Source organism: Ischnura elegans, chromosome 4 (assembly GCF_921293095.1).
Source record: "Ischnura elegans chromosome 4, ioIscEleg1.1, whole genome shotgun sequence".
Taxonomy (NCBI): Eukaryota; Metazoa; Arthropoda; class Insecta; order Odonata; family Coenagrionidae; genus Ischnura; species Ischnura elegans.
The window spans coordinates 16,843,657-16,866,599 of record NC_060249.1 but is presented as its reverse complement, the minus strand read 5'-3'; the positions used below and the strand labels follow the sequence as shown (position 1 = coordinate 16,866,599).

General features: G+C 38.2%; 1 protein-coding gene across 1 annotated transcript in view; it reads right to left on the bottom strand.

Moving 5' to 3' along the window:
- The window catches only part of LOC124157093, a 55,265-nt gene that overhangs the window by 5,549 nt on the left and 26,773 nt on the right, over window positions 1-22,943 (bottom strand). Inside the window, exons 3-11 of the mRNA XM_046531574.1 lie at window positions 18,394-18,577; window positions 13,566-13,769; window positions 5,286-5,398; window positions 4,578-4,706; window positions 2,841-2,973; window positions 2,183-2,311; window positions 1,806-1,942; window positions 482-707; window positions 208-324 (exon numbers count right to left, since the gene is read on the bottom strand). Coding sequence (XP_046387530.1) covers window positions 208-324; window positions 482-707; window positions 1,806-1,942; window positions 2,183-2,311; window positions 2,841-2,973; window positions 4,578-4,706; window positions 5,286-5,398; window positions 13,566-13,769; window positions 18,394-18,577 — 1,372 coding nt within the window. The remainder of the gene's footprint in view (window positions 1-207; window positions 325-481; window positions 708-1,805; window positions 1,943-2,182; window positions 2,312-2,840; window positions 2,974-4,577; window positions 4,707-5,285; window positions 5,399-13,565; window positions 13,770-18,393; window positions 18,578-22,943) is intronic.

The following is a 22,943-nucleotide window of genomic DNA, read 5'->3' as shown; positions in this document are numbered from 1 at the left end:
AACATAAAATATTGAAAAGTACTGCACGTAACCTCTATTAAAAACGTCAAGGTTAAATATGCAGAGCAGGACGGCTTTTTATTTATAATAATCATGCTGGCTGGTAACAATTTCATTCCATATTTCAAATCAAAAAGGTCGCTTTTCAGAGGCAGATGTAGGATCTTTGACTATAAGCAGTCAGGTGTAGATTAATAGCTACCTTACCTTCGCGGTCGATCTTCTGCATTTCTTATGGAGGGACTACATATCTTTTCGATGCATTTGCTGCTCTCGTCTAGTACTCCATCGAAAATTTCTATGAATGACTCACAGGTAGGGGCCCTAAAAGTATATTATCCACCTAAGTAAAGTGATTTTCAACTAAAATGTGTTTTAAGCAAATAAGCAGTCCATACTCATTAAGTCAACATAGAATTCACATTATAATTCAAAATAAATAGATACGGTGCTAATTTGATGCAACCGTAGAAATTATTACCTTAAATTGAAGTTAAAAAGAGACATGTATACAATATCCGAGCTCCTTCCATGAAACTCAAGTTTGCAGGTGATTGGTACAGCAACGGTAGAGACCCCAGGTGCAGACGGCACTTGCAGGCCTTTATTCCTCGTGTCAAATTGTCCGGATCTAGTGGCATTTCCATGGTACACAAAATCACAAAGTGTGTTTGGTCTACGACTGGGAATATTTCCAGTTTCATCCACTGAGAAAGGAAAAACGATACTCTCAGTTTTTGCCTAAAAAACAAAGTACCTTTAATGACAATAAAACTCCAATTTAAGTATACTGGGACTAGCTTTGGTGATAACTTTACGGAGTCATACGCAATGCACTAATTGTGTGAAAAATCCAGAGAGAAAAAATTATTCGCCTTAGTCAAGGTGAATGATTTTTTTTCTCTGGATTTTTCGCACAATGAAACTCCATTTAATATTTCCAATGTAGTGGCTATTACTCCATTAACGAGTCAGTAAATATAATTTTCTATCAAAGTGCTTAACGCCTTATCAATTTTTATAAGCATATAAAATAGTTTATAGCATTATGAAACAATCAAATCACATTATTCTTTAATTCAAAATCTCACTTCGTGAATGCCATGAAGTCTATTTCTTTAGAAATGCCAATAAACTCAGAAAACGAATTACGCTGTAACACATATAAATAAATGTGTCGTTCTTTTCTTACTCTAATTCAAATTTAGTCATAAACAGCGATTCAATTTTTTTTATACCAAATAATACATTGGCCTATCCAAGGGGAGACTTTCCGGGTTACTACCTTGAGCCTTTTAAGATTTTACTCCATCCGATTTATATACTTTATTTTAATAAATAATCGTAAAAACTTAGTGCTTCAGAGTCCTAAAAATCACGTTTTCAACATCGAAAATCTCAAAAATATTCGGAGGAGAACCCGGACCTCCCTTTGTTCTACTGTGTTTTCCATAACCCCGGAAGGGCCCCAGAACTTCAGGTAAGCCAACCGGATTCCAAACTCCTGGCTACGCCACTGGCATAATATATGCCTTCACCTATTTCCTCGGCCGAAATGAGATGAAATTGAAACGACTACTTTACAATGTACTTCAACAATTGCGAATACCCAGTATTTTAGTAATTTGGTTTTAATACGATGACAATGTTAATTTCCAAATCAGAAGTTTAAATTATTTAATTGCTGACTCCAGTTTAGAATAGAATGAGCTAATAATACGTTCAGCCTAAAATTGGACTGGAATAAAATAGAATGATTGATATGCTTCCTGTCACATATTCAATTTTTTTAAACATCGCCTTACTCAAAATTCCCGACTCAGCTGATTTTGTAGTTGAGCTTATTGGTAGTTCCGTTGCGGGAAATTCCTCGGGTAGCTCGTTGAATTCTAACTTTGCGGTAAATCCGTTGTAATCATAAGGTGGAACAGGTGGACCAGATCTATAAGAGAAAAAGTAAAAATATGTATATATTTTTTTTCGATTCATCTCCAAGGTAATAACTGAGGTATGAATGTTTCCATACCCATTGATAATCCTTAAATTAAAACTCGACAAATGAAATAAAAAAACAGGCATATGCACGATAGATATTGTTCAGCATTATAATTTAATTATGAATTTATATATTAAGAAGAACTGAAAAATTATGACAAAACAAACATAAATACCAAAACATTACCTGAATTCAATGAGCATATTTGGTCCAGAAAACTCCAATTGTGTTTTGCGCGTTCCACATATTTTTGTCAGCACTGGGCTGGCTAAAGTTGATCCCTTATGTATCACTATGAAGTCGGTATCACAATGGCTGAGAAAGTAAAATTTTATTCATGAGATGAAACGATGATGGTAATTCTTAAATATTAATTAAGTAATTAAAAATATTACGAAATTAAGAAAACAAATAATATATGTATTTATAACTCTCAGAGATGATTTAAAAAAATGTGCATCATAATTATGCACATTAAATGTACTCTTTTTTCTTCACATTAATTTTCACTGAATATTTTTTCGTTAGACCTGATATCGAACTAGAGAGGAGTGGCTTTTCGGGCTACGTCTTAGATGACTACGATACCAGAGTTAATTGATTTCCTCCACAATTTCAAGTAACTTATGTGGCGAGGTCTGAGTGGTGGACCGAAAAATCAAAGGCCTCTGGTTCGATTCCCCGCCAAAGATACTATTTTCCCAATGTAATTATTGTGAATTTCACCGCCATCCGCGAGGAAAAATGGAAATCAAACCTATTTCTTACCACAGGAGTTGACGTTTATTGGTACGGATTTATTTATATTAATTGTTACTTATAAATAATCACATACTTCACTTACTTGTAAGGCATTAGGAGACTCGTGAAAGTAAGATTAACGTGCGTCCTACTGGACGATGTCGTCACCAAATACTTGCATACCCTGTTAGGTGGGTAAACGCCGGGATAACCCGGACTTGCTAGCACACATCCTCCTGAAATGAATGAACCCAATTTCATTTCCAACAATCAACCAAAAATTGAATCATTACGACACATGCACATATATATGCATACATTGCTGATATCAACGTTATGCACTGAGTAACTTTAGCTTTTTAAATCCCAAAAAACAAATTCTTAAAGAACTTTGATGCACATGTGAAATCGTTTCAGGTTTGACGTGGTGGAAATGCGATTTATCCATAATAAAATATAAACCATAAATGGTTACATTCAGAATTTACAATGTAAATCCACTACCAACCATGGTTTCGATATTCTATGTCATTTTCAAGGTAAATGGTAGAATGCCGGCCTCGGAGGTGGCGGGATATCATCCTCGCCTACCAAGCAGAATATCGCGGGTTCGAGTCCCGCCTGGTTTGGTTACCCCTATCCAGGGCATGCTGCTTTTTAACGTATACGCTGAGGAGATGGTAAGAGAAGCGTGGGACGAGTTGGAAGCTGGATTGAAAGTGGGAGGAATGATGTTGAAATCGGTAAGGTTTGCGGATGCTCAGGCGCTGATTAGCCAGTCAGCGAGGGGACTACAGACTCTAGTGAATGCGTTATACGAGCCGTGCGAGGAGTATGGGATGAGGATTAATCACAAGAAGACCAAGGTAATGCGGTTTTGTAAAGTATCGCGAGGGAGGAATGTGAGACTCAAGATAAAAGTAGGTGGGGAAAAACTTGGACAGGTAGAACAGTTTAACTATTTGGGCAGCCCATTAGAGGAAAACGGACACAGTAGCAAGGACATCAGGAAGCGAATTACACTAGCAAAGGTGGCGTTCATGAATAGGAAGGATCGTTATGTAAGAATTTAAAGAAAATGTTAGTGAAGAGTTTGATTTGGAGTGTAGCTCTCTACGGTACGGAAACGTGGACACTGAGGAAAGAAGACGAGTGAAGATGGAGGCATTCGAGATGTGGGCATGGAGAAGAATGGAGAGGGTGAAATAAACGGAGAGGAAAAGGAACGACGAAGTGCTGGATGTGGTTGGCGAGGAGAGGCAGCTTTTAGATGAGAACGGAGGAGACAGAAGGTATGGATGGAGTAGGTGCTTAGCGGTGAGGGGATGTCGAAAATGATACTAGAGGGTAGAATGTCAGGGAAACGAGGGAGGGGAAGGAAAAGAATAGGATTTTTAGATAGATTGAAAGGGATTAGGCCTTACGGTGAACTAAAGAAGGCATTGCTGGGAGGAAAGGGAGGCTTCCAGATCACTTCTTGAGCACTCCATGGAAACCTACCTTAAACGGTAGAATACTATAATAAATAAGTCCAGTGCATGGTTGTTCGTGAAAGTGCAATCGTTGAAATGTTTAATGAACCCCGATGTAAAAAGGCCATTACACGTGCTGTTTTCGGCGTTATGGAAATAAATAAATAAATAAATGTCGAAACCATGAGAGAAGAACCACGGCATTCTACAATGGTTTCGTCATTCTAACATTTACCTTGAAAATGACATAAAATGTCGAAGCCGTGGTCGGTATTGGAATTTTTATATTAGAGTGTGGAAAATAGCATTCATAGTATCCATGGATTTATTGAGCCTGCTCACAATTTTTTGACGCAAATCTTACTCACCTGCGTCATTTCCCCTGGCTCCATCCTCGAATCCTCCCTTCGCTTTGCCCCTGCCTCCCTTGCCAGTACCCCCAGTCCCTTTGACAGGTTTTGTTTTGCAGAGGTGCTCCAAATACACCCAATCACACTCTGAAAAATGAAATCACCGACGACGGTGTTTATATTTTTTCTTTTATAGAAACAAAACTAAAATTCTTACGTTAAATTCATTGAAAAAGATATATCATCAGAGTGCTGTGTATAAATCTTCGTGTCATTGCAACATTTTTCGAGCAATATTGAATAGAACGACAAATTTTACACCGGATTAAGAGGAACAAATATAAGTAGAGCACGGTGATCATCCTAAATAGAAAACATTACGTCCTGCCAAAAACATAATTGAGAAGATACCCAAGATCAAGAAAAACCTAGTTATAACAAAGTTAAAAAAAACACACTCTTCGGCGTATTTGAAAACTGGGATCATTGTATGCTACTAAACATTAGACTTATGTTTTCTTAGTACACCTAATGCAAACTGAGACGCTCTCCTACAATCACAGCAGAGTTGCAGCAATTTACTCCCCGCTACGTTGCTATATTCTGACACTGTCTTCAGTTCAATTTATCAATGGTGTTAATAATGTTAATAAAAATTTCATCAACACGGCAATGGATAGTTGATTTTGTCCTCGGAATAAAAATCTTTCCAGAACACTACCTCACCTGTGTGTTCCACTCGTTTTCCTCCGCGATTGGCAATCCCCAGGCTGAAGTGGTCGGCAGGAGTAAAGCTGAAGTACGCCAAGAATTGCGATCGCAAAGTCCGCTCTCCAACTCTGAAATAAGATTAGACAATCGATGATACTCAAAACATTTACTCCTACAATCCAAATTAAGTAACTGATACATATAAAAGGATTAACATATTTAGCAACATAGTAGTAAAATAATTGACGAACGCATTATTAATAATCGAGTAAAGTTATGAGTATAAAGTAAAAGTATGGTTGTCTAGGGGTGCTTCGGTTTCGTAAAGTGACTGCAAAATATGATAGTAAATATTCATCGTATGATCTACAAAATTCATTCTATTGAACTTTTATGAGACATTACATATAGCGTAAGAAATTGCTTTCGACTGTAATAGAATACCGGCCTCATTTCTGTCGGAATCATGAGAAACCAGAGGATAACATAATCGAAAAATATTCTTCGACATATTTGAAGATTATTGGATGAAAACTGAGATCATTGCATGCTACTAAACATTGGAGTTATGTTTTCGTACATTTTCATTCAGCTGCATTTCCTTGCTGAAAATTTTTCTTTGCTCCATATGTGGTTGATACACACTTTTATAACGTGAATAGAGTTGAAGTGAGTAAAGAAACGTACTAATAGTTGACACTCGATTGGAGTCAATTCTAAATTAAAAACTGTTCAGATCCACTACGGAATACTATCTCCTATATAGCACAGAAAGGCGTAGTCAGTCATTTAATAACTTTAATATATAACTATAATAACTATAGTATTTTTAAGATAATACGAGTATTACTTTTAAGAACAGTCTCCAGGGTACTGATTGTGAGCTACGTCATAGAAGTCTGCGAAAGGATTCGTCTGCGATCCTTAAAAAAACTGAGCATTTTTCAGCTACTCATATCGTTAAAAAAATGGCTGTTGCACCATTTAAGTGTAGAGTATACCTACTCTACCGATCATTCATATATTTCAAACTCTTACCTTCAACCTGTTCTCGTAATTTGGATCACACGACTTCTCCATTACTTCTTCGTTTTCGCAGGAAGACGAGCTACGTGAGCACGATAGGCGGAGACATTCACGGAGGAATGAAATACGAGAAAGAGAGCCGGTCAAGAGCTTTCTAAGTAGTCCAAACTGTTCCGTAGCACCCGGTACTCCCAAAAGACCTTAACTCTCGTAATCTCTCTCTCTCTTCTCGCCAAATCCTTCGACTTCCCTTTCACCTTTTCCCTTTCCAAAGACACGACTCGGGCCAAACTATTCCCCTTCCCTTTTCACTCTTCCAGCTCTGTGTGCTTTCACGCCAAAGTTCTCACCCTTATCGTCACAATTCTTGACGCGTGGGCTCGCTTCAAAGTTTTAGTCGTCGCCCGGGAATGTCATTAGCAAAGTGTGAATCGAACGTTTCAGGAATCGACGAAGTAACGGAGACTGTAAATGCCGCTTACAAGGGACTGCATTGACCCTTTTCTCCCCCGAACCATAAATGATTTTGATAAATGCTAGTCCTAATTTTTTTAACATATGCTTTATTGCTATGTCTAGCTGATGTCCTAACACCACCTGTCAAACGCCTTTTTAGGCAGCTTTCGGGGTTTTAAATAGATTTAGATGTAGATCTAAGTATATATTTCACGTAAATGAGTGGTAAATAGTGTTTACTGGACCTTCTTATCACTCTTTCCTGAATACAAAAGGTGCACCTTTATATGTATAAAAGAGGATGTCTGTTGATCTTTGCATTCTCTTCGGGTTTTCACCGCGCCCGTTGGCTTTTAGCGACAACAGTTTCGCTGACATTGCAGTCAGCGTCTTCAGGTTGAAGGTGAAGTTCACAGAAAGAAGACGCATACTGACCGCCACCTGAAGGCTTCTTCGCATCACCACCCAATGCAAAAAATGTCGAAAATCTTCGAACCTACAGGATGTCTGCTTGTCTGTCCGCTATGCGTTTCCATACGGCAGCATGGATTTTTTTTATTATCATACATTGCTGCAAGTAGACTATTGCCTGGTGGCAGCATTAGATGTACATGAATAACAAATGTGTACAAACCAAGTTTCTATCGGCCGTATTCATAGTTTCCTTAGTAAGCTACTAACGCCCAAGTAGCGTTCTAAGTAGTAGCATACTAGCAAAATGGTATTCATAGATCGTTAGTGAGGGCTACTAAGCTTAGTATGCTACTATCTTAGTAGCCGGTTCTTAGTCGCCCTTCGGCCTTGTCTAAGGGAGCTACTAAATATGGCGGACCGTTGTGGATGATCGAACTCCGGTTTTATTTGTATACTCTTATAGAGTTTTTATGCATTTGTGCCAAAATGGAATACGAGAATCCATTCTTCAAGTAAGGCAGGCAACGTATGTAGTGTAATTGTTGACAGGAATTGAAAGTTTTTCGTAGCTGCGAGGAAGCTACGACTTGCAGTGAACTTGTGCCTCTAGTGTAAGTGGTGTATGTGAACACAATTTGTACATTCAGTGCGCCCCTAAGTGAATTGATTGCATATATACGATGAAGTAAAGAGTGAAGCGACAAGTGAAGTGATTTGTGAGTGTATGAGCTTCGACAAAATTATTTATTTATTTCATACTGGTTTAACCATTTCGATCAAAGGTAGCTGTTGCGAAGGGGATATGTTTCATATTTGAAGCAGTTGTTCTTTAGGGATACAGCAAACGATTATAAATTTTCATTCGTTTGTACGCTTATAATTTGTGTTTGATTATATTACTTATTCTAGTCACTTTAACGTGAGCTTTCGGCAGTATTTACATTTCGCGTATTTCGTTGCGCTGTTGTTTTTGTTTTGGTTACGGTACGAGTGATAGTGGAGAGTGAGATTGGAAGTTTGTTGATGTTTCAATTTCTGGTTTAAAAATTTGTTTCAGCCTATTTATTTCATTGTCTACGTAATGGTAATGTGAAATAACATGAACTGATTCTAAATCATTAGTGATGAGTGGGAAGTGAGACGCGAAGAATTCTTTCGAACGTCAACGAGTGCAAATTCTTTTGGTGTGTGCAGAGAGATTGGAAAACTGATTATCATTGTTTACTAGAGTTACGTTATAGTGTTTTAAATTAAGTGTGAGTCAAGCTTTTCATTGAACCAGTTGATTCAGAATGTACGGATTATAAGTGTCATAAAGACAGCTCGTGAAATGTGAAGTGAAATGTGAAGTGAAATGTTGTGTGCGTTGTAGTGCTATTTGTGATATGATCAGCAATAAATAAGTAAAACAAGTTACGTAAATTATGCTTTGTTTTTTACATTAACCACCTCTAGTAAAGTATATGCCGTATATTTCCGCACGCTGTCAATATTTGAAATATTTAAATGTAGCGAAGCAGATTGTTGTTTCCTTGACTAACATTTTAGGAGTTGCAAACATATGTTACTAATTGCTCGCACGTAGGTGTTTGTAACGTAATAAATGTGTATCATTCACACATTTATCTCAACGTTATTTTCTTAACGTTTCATTTCTGCATTGCAAAAGTTTTCGTTTCTACTCCGACATCGAGGTGTATTTCTGCTTTCCGAATAAGATATGTATAATACTGACGTTGCTAGTTTTGTTTTTCCATACTAATCACGCATACACTAATGGAAACAAATATCGGAAGTGCAAACAATACGCAATGTATGTGATCAATAAATATACGGCCGTTTGTAAAGCAATAACTGCATCTCAAACATACAAATGCTTCGGTATTACTCATAAATCTACCCTTTCCCAAAGGTATTGCATAATTTTTGTGTACAGCAATCAAAAAATATGTCTGAGATGCGATATCACATCGAATTATCCATTATGAAGTAAAAATTTCAATGCATTTTGCTGAATCAATTTCTTTTGTTTGATAGTGTTACGAATTTTGCGCGCCGCGGAGGAGTCAGATGCAGTGTTGTCAAGCGTAGCCTAGCGGGTTGAACCCAAACCGCTACCGAGTATCGGCTGCCGAGCTGGCTAGTAGCATACTAAGTTAGTAGCTCTTAGTAGCTCACTGAACAGAATCCATGAATACCATATCTTAGTAGGCGACTAAAAGGTCTTAGTAGCCGACTAAGTTAGTCGCCCTACTAGCGTGTTTTAGCGGAAATCTATGAATACGGCCGTATCTGTCTAATACAAAGTTTAGAAACAGAATAGACACCCATGTTAAAAATAATACACTAATTCTTATCTCATACTACTAAGAATTAAACATTGTTCCAATAAACCAATTTCAAACAATCCATTAAATACATTAATTCTAATATAACACAACTAAAAAATGAACATTGACCCAATTTACCCAATTTCACACTCTCCCTTTCAAACCACTATGTAATTAATCAATAAGTGATGCACACTTCTTCCTAAAAAATTTCTCATTTCCTCAATTAGAGAGGTCATCACAGCGTTTAATTGCTCTTAAGCAATAAAACTATGTGATGACCTCTCTAATTGAACGTTCGATCTGGCTGAGTGACCCGAAGAATATATCTTCAGAAACTATTAAGCTGAAATCCATACTACGTCTTAATGGCTACGACAACGAAGCTATATCCCGCAATTTTAAAAAGATTATCAACAAGGACAAGAGGAACGATTCCCAAGACGCAGAAGACATCATTAACCAAAAGAAAGCCTTCCGCCCCTACGTGAAAGGAACGACGGATAAGATCGGTAACATCCTCCGGAAATTTGACATAAAAGCCATTTTTAAACCACACGCCCAAGTACGACACCTCCAAGGAAATGCCAAAGATAAGACGCCACTTCAAATGGAAGGAGTATACGAAATCCCCTGCCGATCGTGCGAGAAGAAATACATCGGAGAAACGGGACGAACAGTCAAAACTCGGATAGAAGAACACAAGCGAGCCATTCGACTGGATTACCCTTCAAAGTCAGCCGTAGCGGAGCACGAAGCCACCGGACATGCGATCGACTTCGAACAATCAAGATTCATCGCGAGGATAAAACAATTTAAAACCCGACTCATCCGCGAGGCCATAGAAATAAAGAAAAACAAGAACAACTACAATAGAGATACCGGATTAAGAATCAGCAATACTTGGAACCCAGTCATCCGCAGCATTTCGTTATCTTCCCCCTCCAGTCCTAATTCCTCACACCCTCCGCCCACCCCTCCCACCTGAAATATATAAAAAGGCAGCAAAAACCAATCCCAACATTATTCCCTTGAAAAAGTGACCAGCAGTCGGTCGCGAAACGTCGGGGCAATCTCCACTACGACACGCGGCATACACCCGAATGTGAGTTATTTTAATCATCATGAGCCGCGAAAGCTTCAATCAAGAAATCCTTTACGTCGTTTTCTAATTACCATTCGTTACGTCACATCGAACAGCGTCAGTGATTGTATACCCTTGCCGGTAGGCTCTTCCTCTTGACACCGTCAGAGGGAAAATATAACTCAAAGGATATTACACTCGCCTGTTAATCCTCTCGATGCAAACGTTTTCGCAAGGGTATGCGTTCACACGACGTAACTATCAGTGCTGTGGAGCGGGGTATAAGCTGATCCCGTGCGCGATTTACGGAAATCGTTTTTCCATTGTTTTCTGCTCAGCGTCTTTCGTTCACTGCCGTACTTTCTTTGAGTCAACTGTGAAATACGTTGAGGTGAGAGGTTCCAAATTTCCCTCTTCTATTGGCACTATTCTACCCGAGCAACGCGGGAAGGCCAGCTAGTATATCATACAAATTCAATGACTAAATACGATTCTTCCAAAAAGGTGCACTTATTATTCAGAGATGAAATTAGTGGTAAGCTATGAAAAACATAATAAAAGATATTTTAAGGATTTAAGGTTCCAAGTATCGAAATTTCAACTTACTTTCCTCAAAAACGATTAATTTATAATGAGGATGAACAATATCCTAGTTGAAAGTGCAATAGTATTTCTAGTGCAAATACGTAACACTCATTATTTTGAATGATAGTCAATATTTTAACCATTAATAGATTCATTTCAGACCTTCATAAAAATTAAACTTGTGGTAACAACTCTTATCACTTTTTACTACTACCACTACTACTAGTGCTTCAAAAGATGCAGTCAATGCTACGGTTGATTGCTGTAGTTTAATTAACTTGAGATTAACCTTGATGTAAATTTCTCATTACCGACGGAAATAATCGAGATTGAGGAAATGTCTACAACACAGGTGAGGTTTTCCAATTATCATGGACTATTTACATGCTTACATGGTTCATTGCTTCGCCCAAACTGGTACACTTGATTAACCTTTCGTACACAATGTTTCACTACGTGCAGTAAATTTTTCAATCTACTAGTATTCAACATTTTGAGGAGAAAATTTTATATTCCTCAAAGATGAGTCGTATGAAGAAATCGACTCTTTATTAAACGTAGACCACGTTAAACAGCTTGATCCATCACATCCGTTGCAATATTATTTGCCTCATCAGCCAGTAGTGCAATTTAAATTTCAGAGACTTATGCATTTCCCTCTTACTACCTGCCTCAACCATGCTCTAGATCAGTGGCGACCGAAAGGCATTTTCACAAGAGACTTTTAAATACCTGTCGTAAGTTCATCGATTAGCTAAGGATGAAAAACTCTCTAGGGAGACACATTATGGCACTAGTAGATTCGACGTTTACTCCGCTGTGCGCGAATTCCCATAGGAGCGTGGATAGATGTGTCTTTATGATAGATCTTATGACAATCTGATTGGGAATATTCTCCTTAAAGACATGTGTGTCAATTAATTAATGAATAATAGTAATTCTTGCATTGGCAAAGATTTCTCAGATCCCTTCAATTACTATCGCGTTCACTGCCGACACAAGAAAACAACCTATAAAATATTTAACAATAAAGTAAGCGGTGTTTTTGCACGACAAGATTCATGAAGTTAAATATTACTTCTTTTAATGCATAAATAATGTATGCGTAGGTGAATAGAATATTCAGACCGCAGTCCGTAATGAACAATAAAAAACCATTAAAATTAAAGGTGAATCCTCACCTTAGTATACTTCTTTGTGATCCACTGGAAATTACGGCATATGAAATTAAATAATTATTACTAGGATAATGTGTCAATCGCCACAGTCGTAAAAGAAATATCTCATATGCTCCGCCAATGTGCACAAATAGCGTAGGATGTATGATGCGCAGGTTTAAACTACTATACAAGTAGTGAAATGCCAATGTCATTTGATTCAGGAGGAACGGAAGGCCATAATTGATCATAATTGACTTTTACAATCATTCAAACGATTTACCACAATTCGCCGTTTTTTTAACTAAAACTATGCGTAGAGCTTCACATGATGTGTGAAACGGACAATAGTGTTTTCACGCACAGAATCAAGAAATATTGTCCAATATTAGAAATTAAAAATAATAACGCGGACTAACAAGGAGAACAAGTGTCTTTGAGCCTCAAAAAAGACATGAATTTTCCTGGGGAAAAAGTTCACCCTATTTAGACCGCTAGCAATAAACAAGCCGATAGTCCACAGCCGCCTCCGAGTTGCATTGATCGTCAGCGTTCATCACCAGTTGCGATTGCTGGTGTCCCAACGGACATCGTGTGAAAGCTTATAATCCATTAAATTGCATCCGTCGCCGGCGGCGGTCCTGCGTCTCTGCCTTGGGCTTGGTTGGTATTTACCAATTCGTGTGAAAATAACCCAGACTCAAAGCGTGAAAGCCCCTTTAATTTGAAAAAAATGCGCAATTTTTAAATGAGAAATACGACATGAAAAAAAATACAAGTACGACTAGTCAGAATGAAGTGACCTTAAGTTCGTCTTAAATTTGAAAATTATCATCCTTATATCCTAGAACAAAAATTCTACATATTTGAGATTAAGAAAAATGCACGAAAGTGTTTATTCTATAGACCTTTTAAATTTGAAAAAATAGCATAATATTTAAATGAGTAATACGACATGACAAAAATACAAATACCACTAGTCAAAGTGAAGTGATGTTTAAACCTTAACTTTGTCTTAAGTTTGAAACTTTTCCTCCTTATGTTCTTAAACAAAAATTCTACATATTTGAATTAAAGAAAAGCGCACGGAAAGGTTTACTCTATGTGCCTTTAAAATTTGAAAAAAAAAGAGCGTAATTTTTAAATGAGTAATACGCCTTGTGTGAAAGGGAAGGTGAAATCAAAACAGGAATGAGGACTAGGCTGGTCTATTCCATGAGGAGTGATGAGTAAGGGCACTCACTGGAAGAGTAGCGTAGCCGAGGTCCGGTCGGCAAACACCACGGCCGGGGGCGCAAATCTCTCATTTTCTCCGCACAGCTGGAGGCCCCGTCCGCTGCCGCCCCTGGGGGGACCCTCCATTATCACACCACCGCCCCGCCGGCCCTTGTCCTTCTTCCCAGCGGCGTCCGGGCCCTCGATGAGCTCCAGAAATCCCGCGTGGCAGCTTCAATGGAGAACAATGGAGACGTTTTGGGAATCAAAAATATGAATAATGATTGGGAAACGATTTATATTTCCTAAAAAGACCCTTTTAAGAGAAGCATCGTCTCTGCTCAACCGGTCTTTTTGGTGAAAAAATACACTGGGGTGGCAGGGGTGGCAGTCGAAAATAAACGAAAGTCAAAACCAGTAAAATTTCAATTGTTGTTCCCGGGAGAGAAAAGTAGAAACGAAACGAAAAAGAACTAAAACCTAGGAGCTAAACTCATGGTGGAAACGAAATCGGAGTCACAACTACAGCGGGTCGAAAATAAACTAAATCTCTGGAACGAAACGAAACACAGATTATGTTTCGCACCGGAGTGACCACGTACTTCACCTTCGAATGTTTTAGTTTCGAACCACTATCTAAGTACGAAGTATGGTTGAATGGAGTTGAGGTGCGACCTACCGCCATGAGTTGCATGGGATGCTCATATTTTGACCACTAAAATGAGGACGCTGAACGCAAACAAGGCATTCAATTTTTAAGTTCAATTTTAACAACTCTACATTCTCTCATGAAATAGGTCGAAACACCCTGTACTCAATTTCTGGGATAGAGACTTAACTATGGTCAGCGAATTTTCGATTAATTTAGTTTCGTCCTGCGATGAAACTAAACTCCTTGGTGATTTTAATTTCGGAAGGGAACGAAACTAAACCTATGACTCGTATTTTCGTTTCCCTCCGAGTCGAAACGAAACATTTTCGTTTCGTTTCAATTGCCATCCTTGGTTCAAAGCTTACGCATTCGTTTTGAAATATACCTAGTACATAAAATATACCGTTTAAACCTTTCTTTTACCTCAAATTTGTCCTCTTTATGTTCTCAGATAAAATTATTTATGTGTGACATATAGACGAGCGAATAAAAATTTTTATTCCATTACCTTTATAATTTGATAAAATATCGAAAATTTTAAGAAAATGAAAAACTTTAAGCCATGAAAAAAGACAAGTAATTACTAATTTTAAAAAATTAAGTAATTTTGTTTTGAAGTAGACTATACAAAGTACAAGATCGCAGTTATGGTAGCTAGCTAGTACGGGATCTATTCAGTGCAGAGGAAAATATTTAAATTCAGAATGACGGCCAGCAAGCATGAAATCTAATGAGCCAGATGAGCAAATGGATTTCCTAACGAACATGGCATTAGAATGCTTATATCTCCAAATAGTACCTACTAGTCATTGACTTGTTACATTGGGCTACAGAAATTCCACACAGCTAACTGATAATCCTCATTTTTCTCAATCAACGCTGTTTACAATTTCGCCGTGGAACCTTCATGCCTGAGGTCATTTGCTGATTCAAAATTGCCATGCCTATTTTTACTATCCAACAGTTTCATTTTCTTAAAATGTGTTTCAATGCGTGAACACGTCTTTATGAAACACAAACGGTGAGCCAGATGCGAATCTAAAGACAGGACAAACCCTACCCCAGAGCCCGAAAAAAAAAACACTCCTACAGCCCAACCTATGCGTTGAAGTGAGTTTCCTCAGCGCATTCCTTCCATTTGGGCTTTCGACTCTGGAGTTTGAGTGGTTACTTAAAAGCAAAGGATGCAGCTGGGCTTGAGTGCCAACCCTCCAAATTTTTACCGACCCGACCCCATTACTAAAATAAGACGTGTGGGTCTTTACATATTATTGAATACGATAGTACAATTCTATAACCTTCACCTACACTGCTACAAATACTCGCTCTGAAGGCAAAGCTGTTTAAAAAAAGAATAAACACAAACATTGGGATTTCGCTCCAAATGAATTTACAATATACAGAAAAAATCATGGAGTTTATGTTAAAGATATCATGCGTAGGATCGCGCAGAGAGATATAGGGTCCCGAGGCAATATGCCTCTCCCATTTCATTTCCACATTCATCCTTCTCACCTGAGTGCTTTTTAGCCTCCATGGATGCCTTTTAGGCCTCCAGAATGTGAGCTTGCGGTCCTGTCGAGAATCGGGCAATCTACGCCCTCGCCTCTGTGCGGCCTTTATTTTCAATGTGTGCTGGTTTTACATCGAAGTTTTACTGACGGACAGATCATAGTAAGCATCGAGGGATGGGGAACACGGATCAGCTGGGAAACCACATCTTTTCGCTGCCCAAGAGACGTAATTCCCGATTCAACAATAGCTTGCATTAGAGACATTGAAATACAATGAAAATTAACGTAGATGGCTATCGTGGCATGAGAAGAGAGACAGAAGTATAGCAGCATTACCTCATGTATTAAGGGATTATTGCATCGCTATTATGACTAAAACAACCTACTATTGCTCTGGAAATATTTATGAATGAAAGGGAATCTAAGATTAAGATTAGCTTGTTGTTCGAATTGTCTTTGCATTCGATACTCGCAATGGACAGATTTTATTATAATGTAGTTGCACCTGGTGAAACGTTTTAGCGAAAAAAGTTTTGTGAATGATCATCAAGCCAAGAATATTATACAGAAATAGAAATTTCCATAAAGCAGGAGACAAAGACCGGATAGTTAATGACACTAGAGTGGATAGACACTGAAAAGTCAAAAATACAAGGTAAATCATTATAAATGCATAATGTTGATGATTGTTGATGGGTTCGGCGTGACCCCTTCATTATGACGGATAACGGGCGCTCTAATGCACATACTTTCATTGACGTCACGACGGCGACGGTAAATTTTTATTAAATTTTACAACTTTTACGTAGAGCACGAATAATTTAGAAGCGGTATATCAGCTCCAAGGATAAGCATAATAAATCCCTCTGGGTTCTAGCCTATCTATAAGTCTCTGTGTGAGTCATACAATTATTGATCATCATTAATAAATTTTTTTAATGCTTGCGTGAAAATGTATTTTGAAACCACATGCACTTGAAATTCCAATTATATTATATCTCAGCACCACGTACATGAATATCATTTGCAAAATTCATTTCAAGGATTGCATTTTATTAAAAACTCCAAATATGTATTTGTACTTCAAAACATTATTTTGATTGCAACTAATTAAAAATGAAAGTACCTCGCAGGCCCTGAGGGAACTACAATCAGTTCCACACATTCTCCAGTAAAACTAGTAATTGGCAATAACTATTAGCCAGGGATTCATCGTCCTTGGCTCCCTAAAGCCTTCAATACCAATCCCCATTTCAGACCGGAACTTAACAATTCACACATACGCTGGCTCCACAACCATCGCTTCATTTCGACCGGTTTCCCTTTCGAATGACTTTGCCATCTTTAACAGAAAATATCCACCGTTCCCTCCGTGCTAGGTTAAAATTCTCTTTTCGGGGAGTTTTTGGACGAACGGGACGCGTTCGGAAAGGGATAGTGTGGGAGACAGGATAAAGGTTATGAAAGAACCATGACAGTTGCTTGATTTCTGTGACGTCGGCTTTTCCGCCAACAGTTCCACATCCGTCGAAAGCGCCCGGATGAAGGTGCTGCCGCCTGGTGTTCGTTTGGATGCGAGGCTTTCCGCACGCGGTCACGGCGGATGTAGGAAGCATTAATCAAGAGGACGGACGTACGCGAGAGACAAGGGGATCCACCTTGAAAAAAATATGAAGAGAAACGTCCAGAAGCCTAAAATGCGCCGGCGAAAAAATAAATTCATGATTACTTTTTCTTTTCCCGCCGGTTCTCTAGAATTCCGTCAACGCCATTGTTCTCTTTTCAGCAGGTGCCCGCGCAATCATAGGGTATACGCATATATCCAGATTTATCGCTTTCTCCATAATTTTTAGTCACTGTTGACCGGTTTCGTATAATCTAGAATTATGAGGCCTTTTCCATAATCGTAGAATGTCATCTCCCTAAACAGACTAATAATGGTTGAAATTAACCGTAAAATTACTTCACAGTTACGTTCAGTTAAACTAATCTGGTTAAATGGAAATATTTTTAGTAATGATTTTCCATTCTTAGCAAATTTTACAATACAGCTAGGCAAAGTAAATTAAAAACATAATTTTCAATGGAATTCCTTCATCGGGAAAACATTTATCTTATCTGGCCTGGAATAATTCCAGAATTTTAAAATATGATAAAGTTAAGTACATGTGTCCCAGAACATCACGTCCAGCTTATAAATGTGCAAATTAAATGGAATTCATATGGAGTGACCTCTATCATCACCCATCCAAAAAACCATCGGCTTGAAACAGAGAGTGCAAGAAGTGGGCAAAGAGAAAAAAGCATTTATGACAATTTACGTATTTTCAGTAGAGATTTTGGCATTAAAAGATAAATATGCTCACGCCGAAAGTACCCAAGTAAAGATTTTGAAATAAAAAATGACGTATAAGTTTTATTAGTAAACTCCTTTCACTGGTTTAACGGGAAAGCTTTCTCGGGCTTCATACCAGGTGAAAATTGATAATAGAAGAATTGAGTGGAGAGCTGCGTCAAACCGATCTTAGGAATGATTTTTGTTGATGATGATGATGATGATGATGATAGTGGAGTGTAGGGAGTATAACAGTCAAAACTAGAATATAGGAATAGGAGTGAGAGAGACGTGTTGTCAAATGAGATAAGGATTCATTGTACGAAACGCAGAGGAAAATGCAAAGTCACCTTACCTGGTGCCGTTGAAGTGTCCTACACTCACGAGGCGGTACACCTGTATCTCGATGCGCTGGTTTCGATCGGCCAGGAGTAAATACCAACAGGATCCGGGGCCGACGAGAGAAGGGGACTTGATCTGGCCGAATGTCTTGCCGGAGCGGGACCTGAGCACTCTCGAGTCCAGGGTGACATTGCACACTGAAAGGAAAAGAGGATACATGCCAATAGAAGTGACTACATCAACTCCAAATATACATCTCCACGGAGACAAATAAAAACACTTCTTGAAAACGGTTACAAAAACACGATAAATGTACGGAGAATGTTGACCCAGTTAGACTGATTCAGAAAATGCCATCATTTTCGTAGATAGAAAAACTAAAATTAAGCCAAAAACTTCAAATTTGTTCTACATTAACAGAGATTACGACGAATAAAAAGAGATTGATATGCAGCAGCGGCAAAAAGCAAATCTGAATCCCCGAGATTGATGTCGGAAACCAAACAGATATCATCTCGCTTAAAGAAGAGCTTCGTTATTCAGCTTATGGAAAATATTTATCTTCTCTCTTTTTAATATTTTCCGATACTTGTGCGTCTCTTCCAGTCTCTCTCCAAATGTTACTTTCCCTGAACGCACTTAATTACATATTCCCATTAAGTTTCAATAACTTTGCATTCCTCTAAACGTCAAAGGAGCTCCTTCCTTTTGATAGGTGGTTAAAGGTTTAGTAAATGAAGTACATCCAGTTGGAAGTGATAAGTTTAAGGATAGTCCCACTTTAGTGATGGAAGACGTGTAGTATGCCATTACTAGTACTGGTACCATTTCAATCACTATTAATTTCATCAATATTTTCTATCATCAGCCTTATTATTAGCTCTTAAACATGCTGCTGCCGTTGCTGTACGCACCATACGTGTATTTTAAGAATTGTCAGTATTGTTTTATGATGATTTGGAACAGCTACACCATCCTTTTTATTTACAACAACGATTTCAAATCGCGTGAATTCAGAAAGCACCATAATTTTGTAAAATACGTAGGAAATCAAAAAGTTAAATAAATAGCATTTATTTTTTATTATAAAAATATCAACCAGGAGCATATGCTGGATATTAGTTGCTTCAAATAATAGTTTTCACAATACCAAGAACGATGTGGCAAATAATACCGATGTTTCTATTCATATTATAAATATTTTCTCCTTCAAATACCTTCATTGCCGCTTTAGAATGAAGTGTTTCACATTAAATACTTCTTTTCTCCATGGGACAACACAAATAATTACGACTGATTCCGACTGAAGGGCGTGGTATTTTACGAGTCGAAAATGATATATAATCTCGTTACAGCACTCGTTCAATTTTTTTCTAAAAATCAACTAAATATTTATTAAATATTTATGATGATTCATTTGTATAAGATCTGAAATCCTCGTCTTGTTATACCTACCGACGCGAAGTTGTCTTCCTTGTTCATCTTAATGCCGGCGATGGCAAAATTTCGCAAGCTTTCAGTGATAAGCTCCTTAGTTCAGAGCCCATTCCTCCATTTGTCACCTCCCTGTGTCTTCCATCTCCTAACTTTCGAGATTTTTCTTGCCACACCAATATCTTCGGTTTCCCTTCCAGAATTTTCTTTTATTGCCAAAGCCTAACTCGATTCTCTGAAAAACGTTCACCTTCCCATGTCAGCTTATTTATCACTAGAGGGGTCTTCTTGGAAGACAATATTGGAGTTGCCTTTCCGGGGTCCAACGTCAGCTTCGTTTTTTCCGAGAATCAACTCCGTGTGCCTTACACAATACAAACATCCCAGTCTCTTTTTAACATAGAAATTAGCTTGATAAAAACTCACGGGAATCAGATCAACGAAAAGAAAAGGATGGAAAATACGACGGAAAATTGGAAAAGTTAATTACGGATACTCAAGTTTATCTCCTTTAATTTCCAAATCCACGATACATGGCGTGAACTGATACAAGTGTTGATTCAGTGTCTTGGAGGATAGGTCCAAGACATTGAATCGACGTAAGACATAGAGGATAAGTGAAAGAAAAATTCTCGAATAATATCTTCTCAATTTTTTTATGTCAGAAAAATAAATTGTTAACGTAGTACATAATTTTTTATACCTCATATTTCGCATGGTAGGCTTCCATTAGTAATCAAGTAACCAAGAAAAACCAAGAAAAAACCAAAAAAATTGCACCGTGACTGCGGCAATTGTGATTCAAGAGCAGTGTTCATGGGTAGAGCAAAAATAGACCACTTGAATCGAATTCAATACGTAGGAAGAACAATTATTTTCCACACTTTACGACTCACTCAGTTTTTTAACCCAAATGTTGGTTTTGACTAGGTTGTATCCACTTTATTAATCGAATACTTTTTGTTATCTACACTTTTTCAATGTTCCATTGCTTTCAATGGTTTTAAAAGGTCACAATCATGAACTCGTGGCCATGTATTGTGATTGCAAACGCTTCTCGCAGTCCATAAAACTGAATCCTGACACTAAGTTTTGGTTTTGCATACACCCCATAATGGAATTTTAAATTTCTACTCACAACCCCAAAGCGGTATCCAATGAATACTTAGTCCCACATGTTACAATAAGAGAGATTTACTACCATACTTTGCCTCATGAATGTAGCCAATCAGCAAGAAAAATAGCAGGGATTATTGTATATTGTGTGTTGTATTGTATAGTGTAAATAGCATTGATAATCTTAAAAATTATGCAAAATTCACTAAAATCAATTTCATGATTGATGCACGTCCTAAACTGCGATTGACGGCATGTTTTCTCTATTGGTCTGGGCTATGGTGGGCAGTTAAAAAATACATACCTACGCTGTGGAGAAGGAGGCTTAAAAATAGCATAGTAATACATCTGACTCGGTCTAAAAATCAATGTCATTCCTTTATCTATTGCCTTTCTCGACCAGTTTTTCTTCTTCTTAGGCGGATTTTGTTCTTAAATGATGAAATTAGAATCAGAAATCAGCTTTTCACGTTCATCGGAGTGACAGTGGACGAATGAAGGGTACGTGTTTTCGTGATCGTAAACCCTTTTCAAGCATGCGTGTACAACTTTACACGTTCGGCGTGGCATGAATGTAGCCAAGAGATGGATCGAGTTTGGTTTGCTGTGGGAGGCGTTGGAGTTGGCGTCTTTTTAAGGACGTTTGCACCGTCATTCCGCGCGGATGAATGAAACATGAGAGGAAGAAGGAGGAAACGGGCGGAGGGAGGAGTTGGTGCGAGGAATGAAGAGAAGATTCGAAGTGCGGAGGGAATGGGATCAAGTGGCATTCTGGAGGACGGATAAGATGGCACGTGAGGTTATAAAGGGCGCCGAGGGAGGGTGGAATTAAAGGGAGAACACTTGGATGGGAAAGCGTGGATGAAGGTCGGAACTCGCGTCATCAAATGTTCGAGAAATTATGAAATATTCAAATACTTAAATCTCTATCGTTTGCTGTATCCCTATATTCACGTGAGTATCAGTACATCTAAAAAGGCGTGTGGCAGGGGGTGTTAGGACACCAGCCGTCCATATATAAAAAGCAAATGCTGACACAAGATTACGACTAACATTTATTTAAGTCCTATATGGTTCGAGAGAAAAACGAATTCCCAAATCTATTCGTTCGAGACATATCTCTCTTAATATATCGCTTCTGCCGGACATGGACCTGTAGACCAAGGTAACTATGCATCTACATCAAAGCAAAACCGCATGGAGCCGCCCCTCCCACCAAAATTCTAAAACATGCTCCAATCAAAGGGAATAACTGTTTCTACGTTTCGTACTTTGTTATTTATCAAGGCAATTCATTCTATCTAATGAGGGTGAAACTGGTTAATTTTTTGATGAAGCTGTACACAGTACATTTACCCATCCAATATCCGAGCACTACATTTTTTAGGGGACCGCGGCAGCCTCGTGGTTAAAACCCTTCGATCGAAGGACCGCAATTGAATACTCTGGTTGAAACCTCTCGGTGATATTCCTTGAGATACACGCAGTTGATGGTATCACTCTGCATGTGAATACGATGACATTAATCTGATGGGAATGAGAATATCATGCGTAATGTCTGAATGCATTTTTATTTTATATTATTTTTACCTTTATTGGGCAATAAATACACGCAGTGAAGTGGACCCGGATACCTGCACGTGCATAAAAAAATCACTAACCCACTGAGCGAAAGTTTTATGTAAAAAGATGAGGGTAGAACTAGTCCAGGATCAAGCTACAAGCGGATGAACTGCACACAATATGAGTAAAGTGTCTTTGTCAGCATTTCTCTCCCTTGAAAATCGGCCTGGGGTTGTATAATGAATATGATGATGGCCTTCCTACACTTTTCAGCCGTTCTATCCCAGGAAAATCGTGCAACCAACATTTGTAGTCAAAATAAAGTAATAAAGTGATCAAGTTGAAATACCTTTAGATATTGCCTATAATAATCTAAAGCCCATTTCATCTCATTGATTTCATATGCAGAACGACTGTTCCAACTGCTCACTCGTATTCTATAGAATTTTA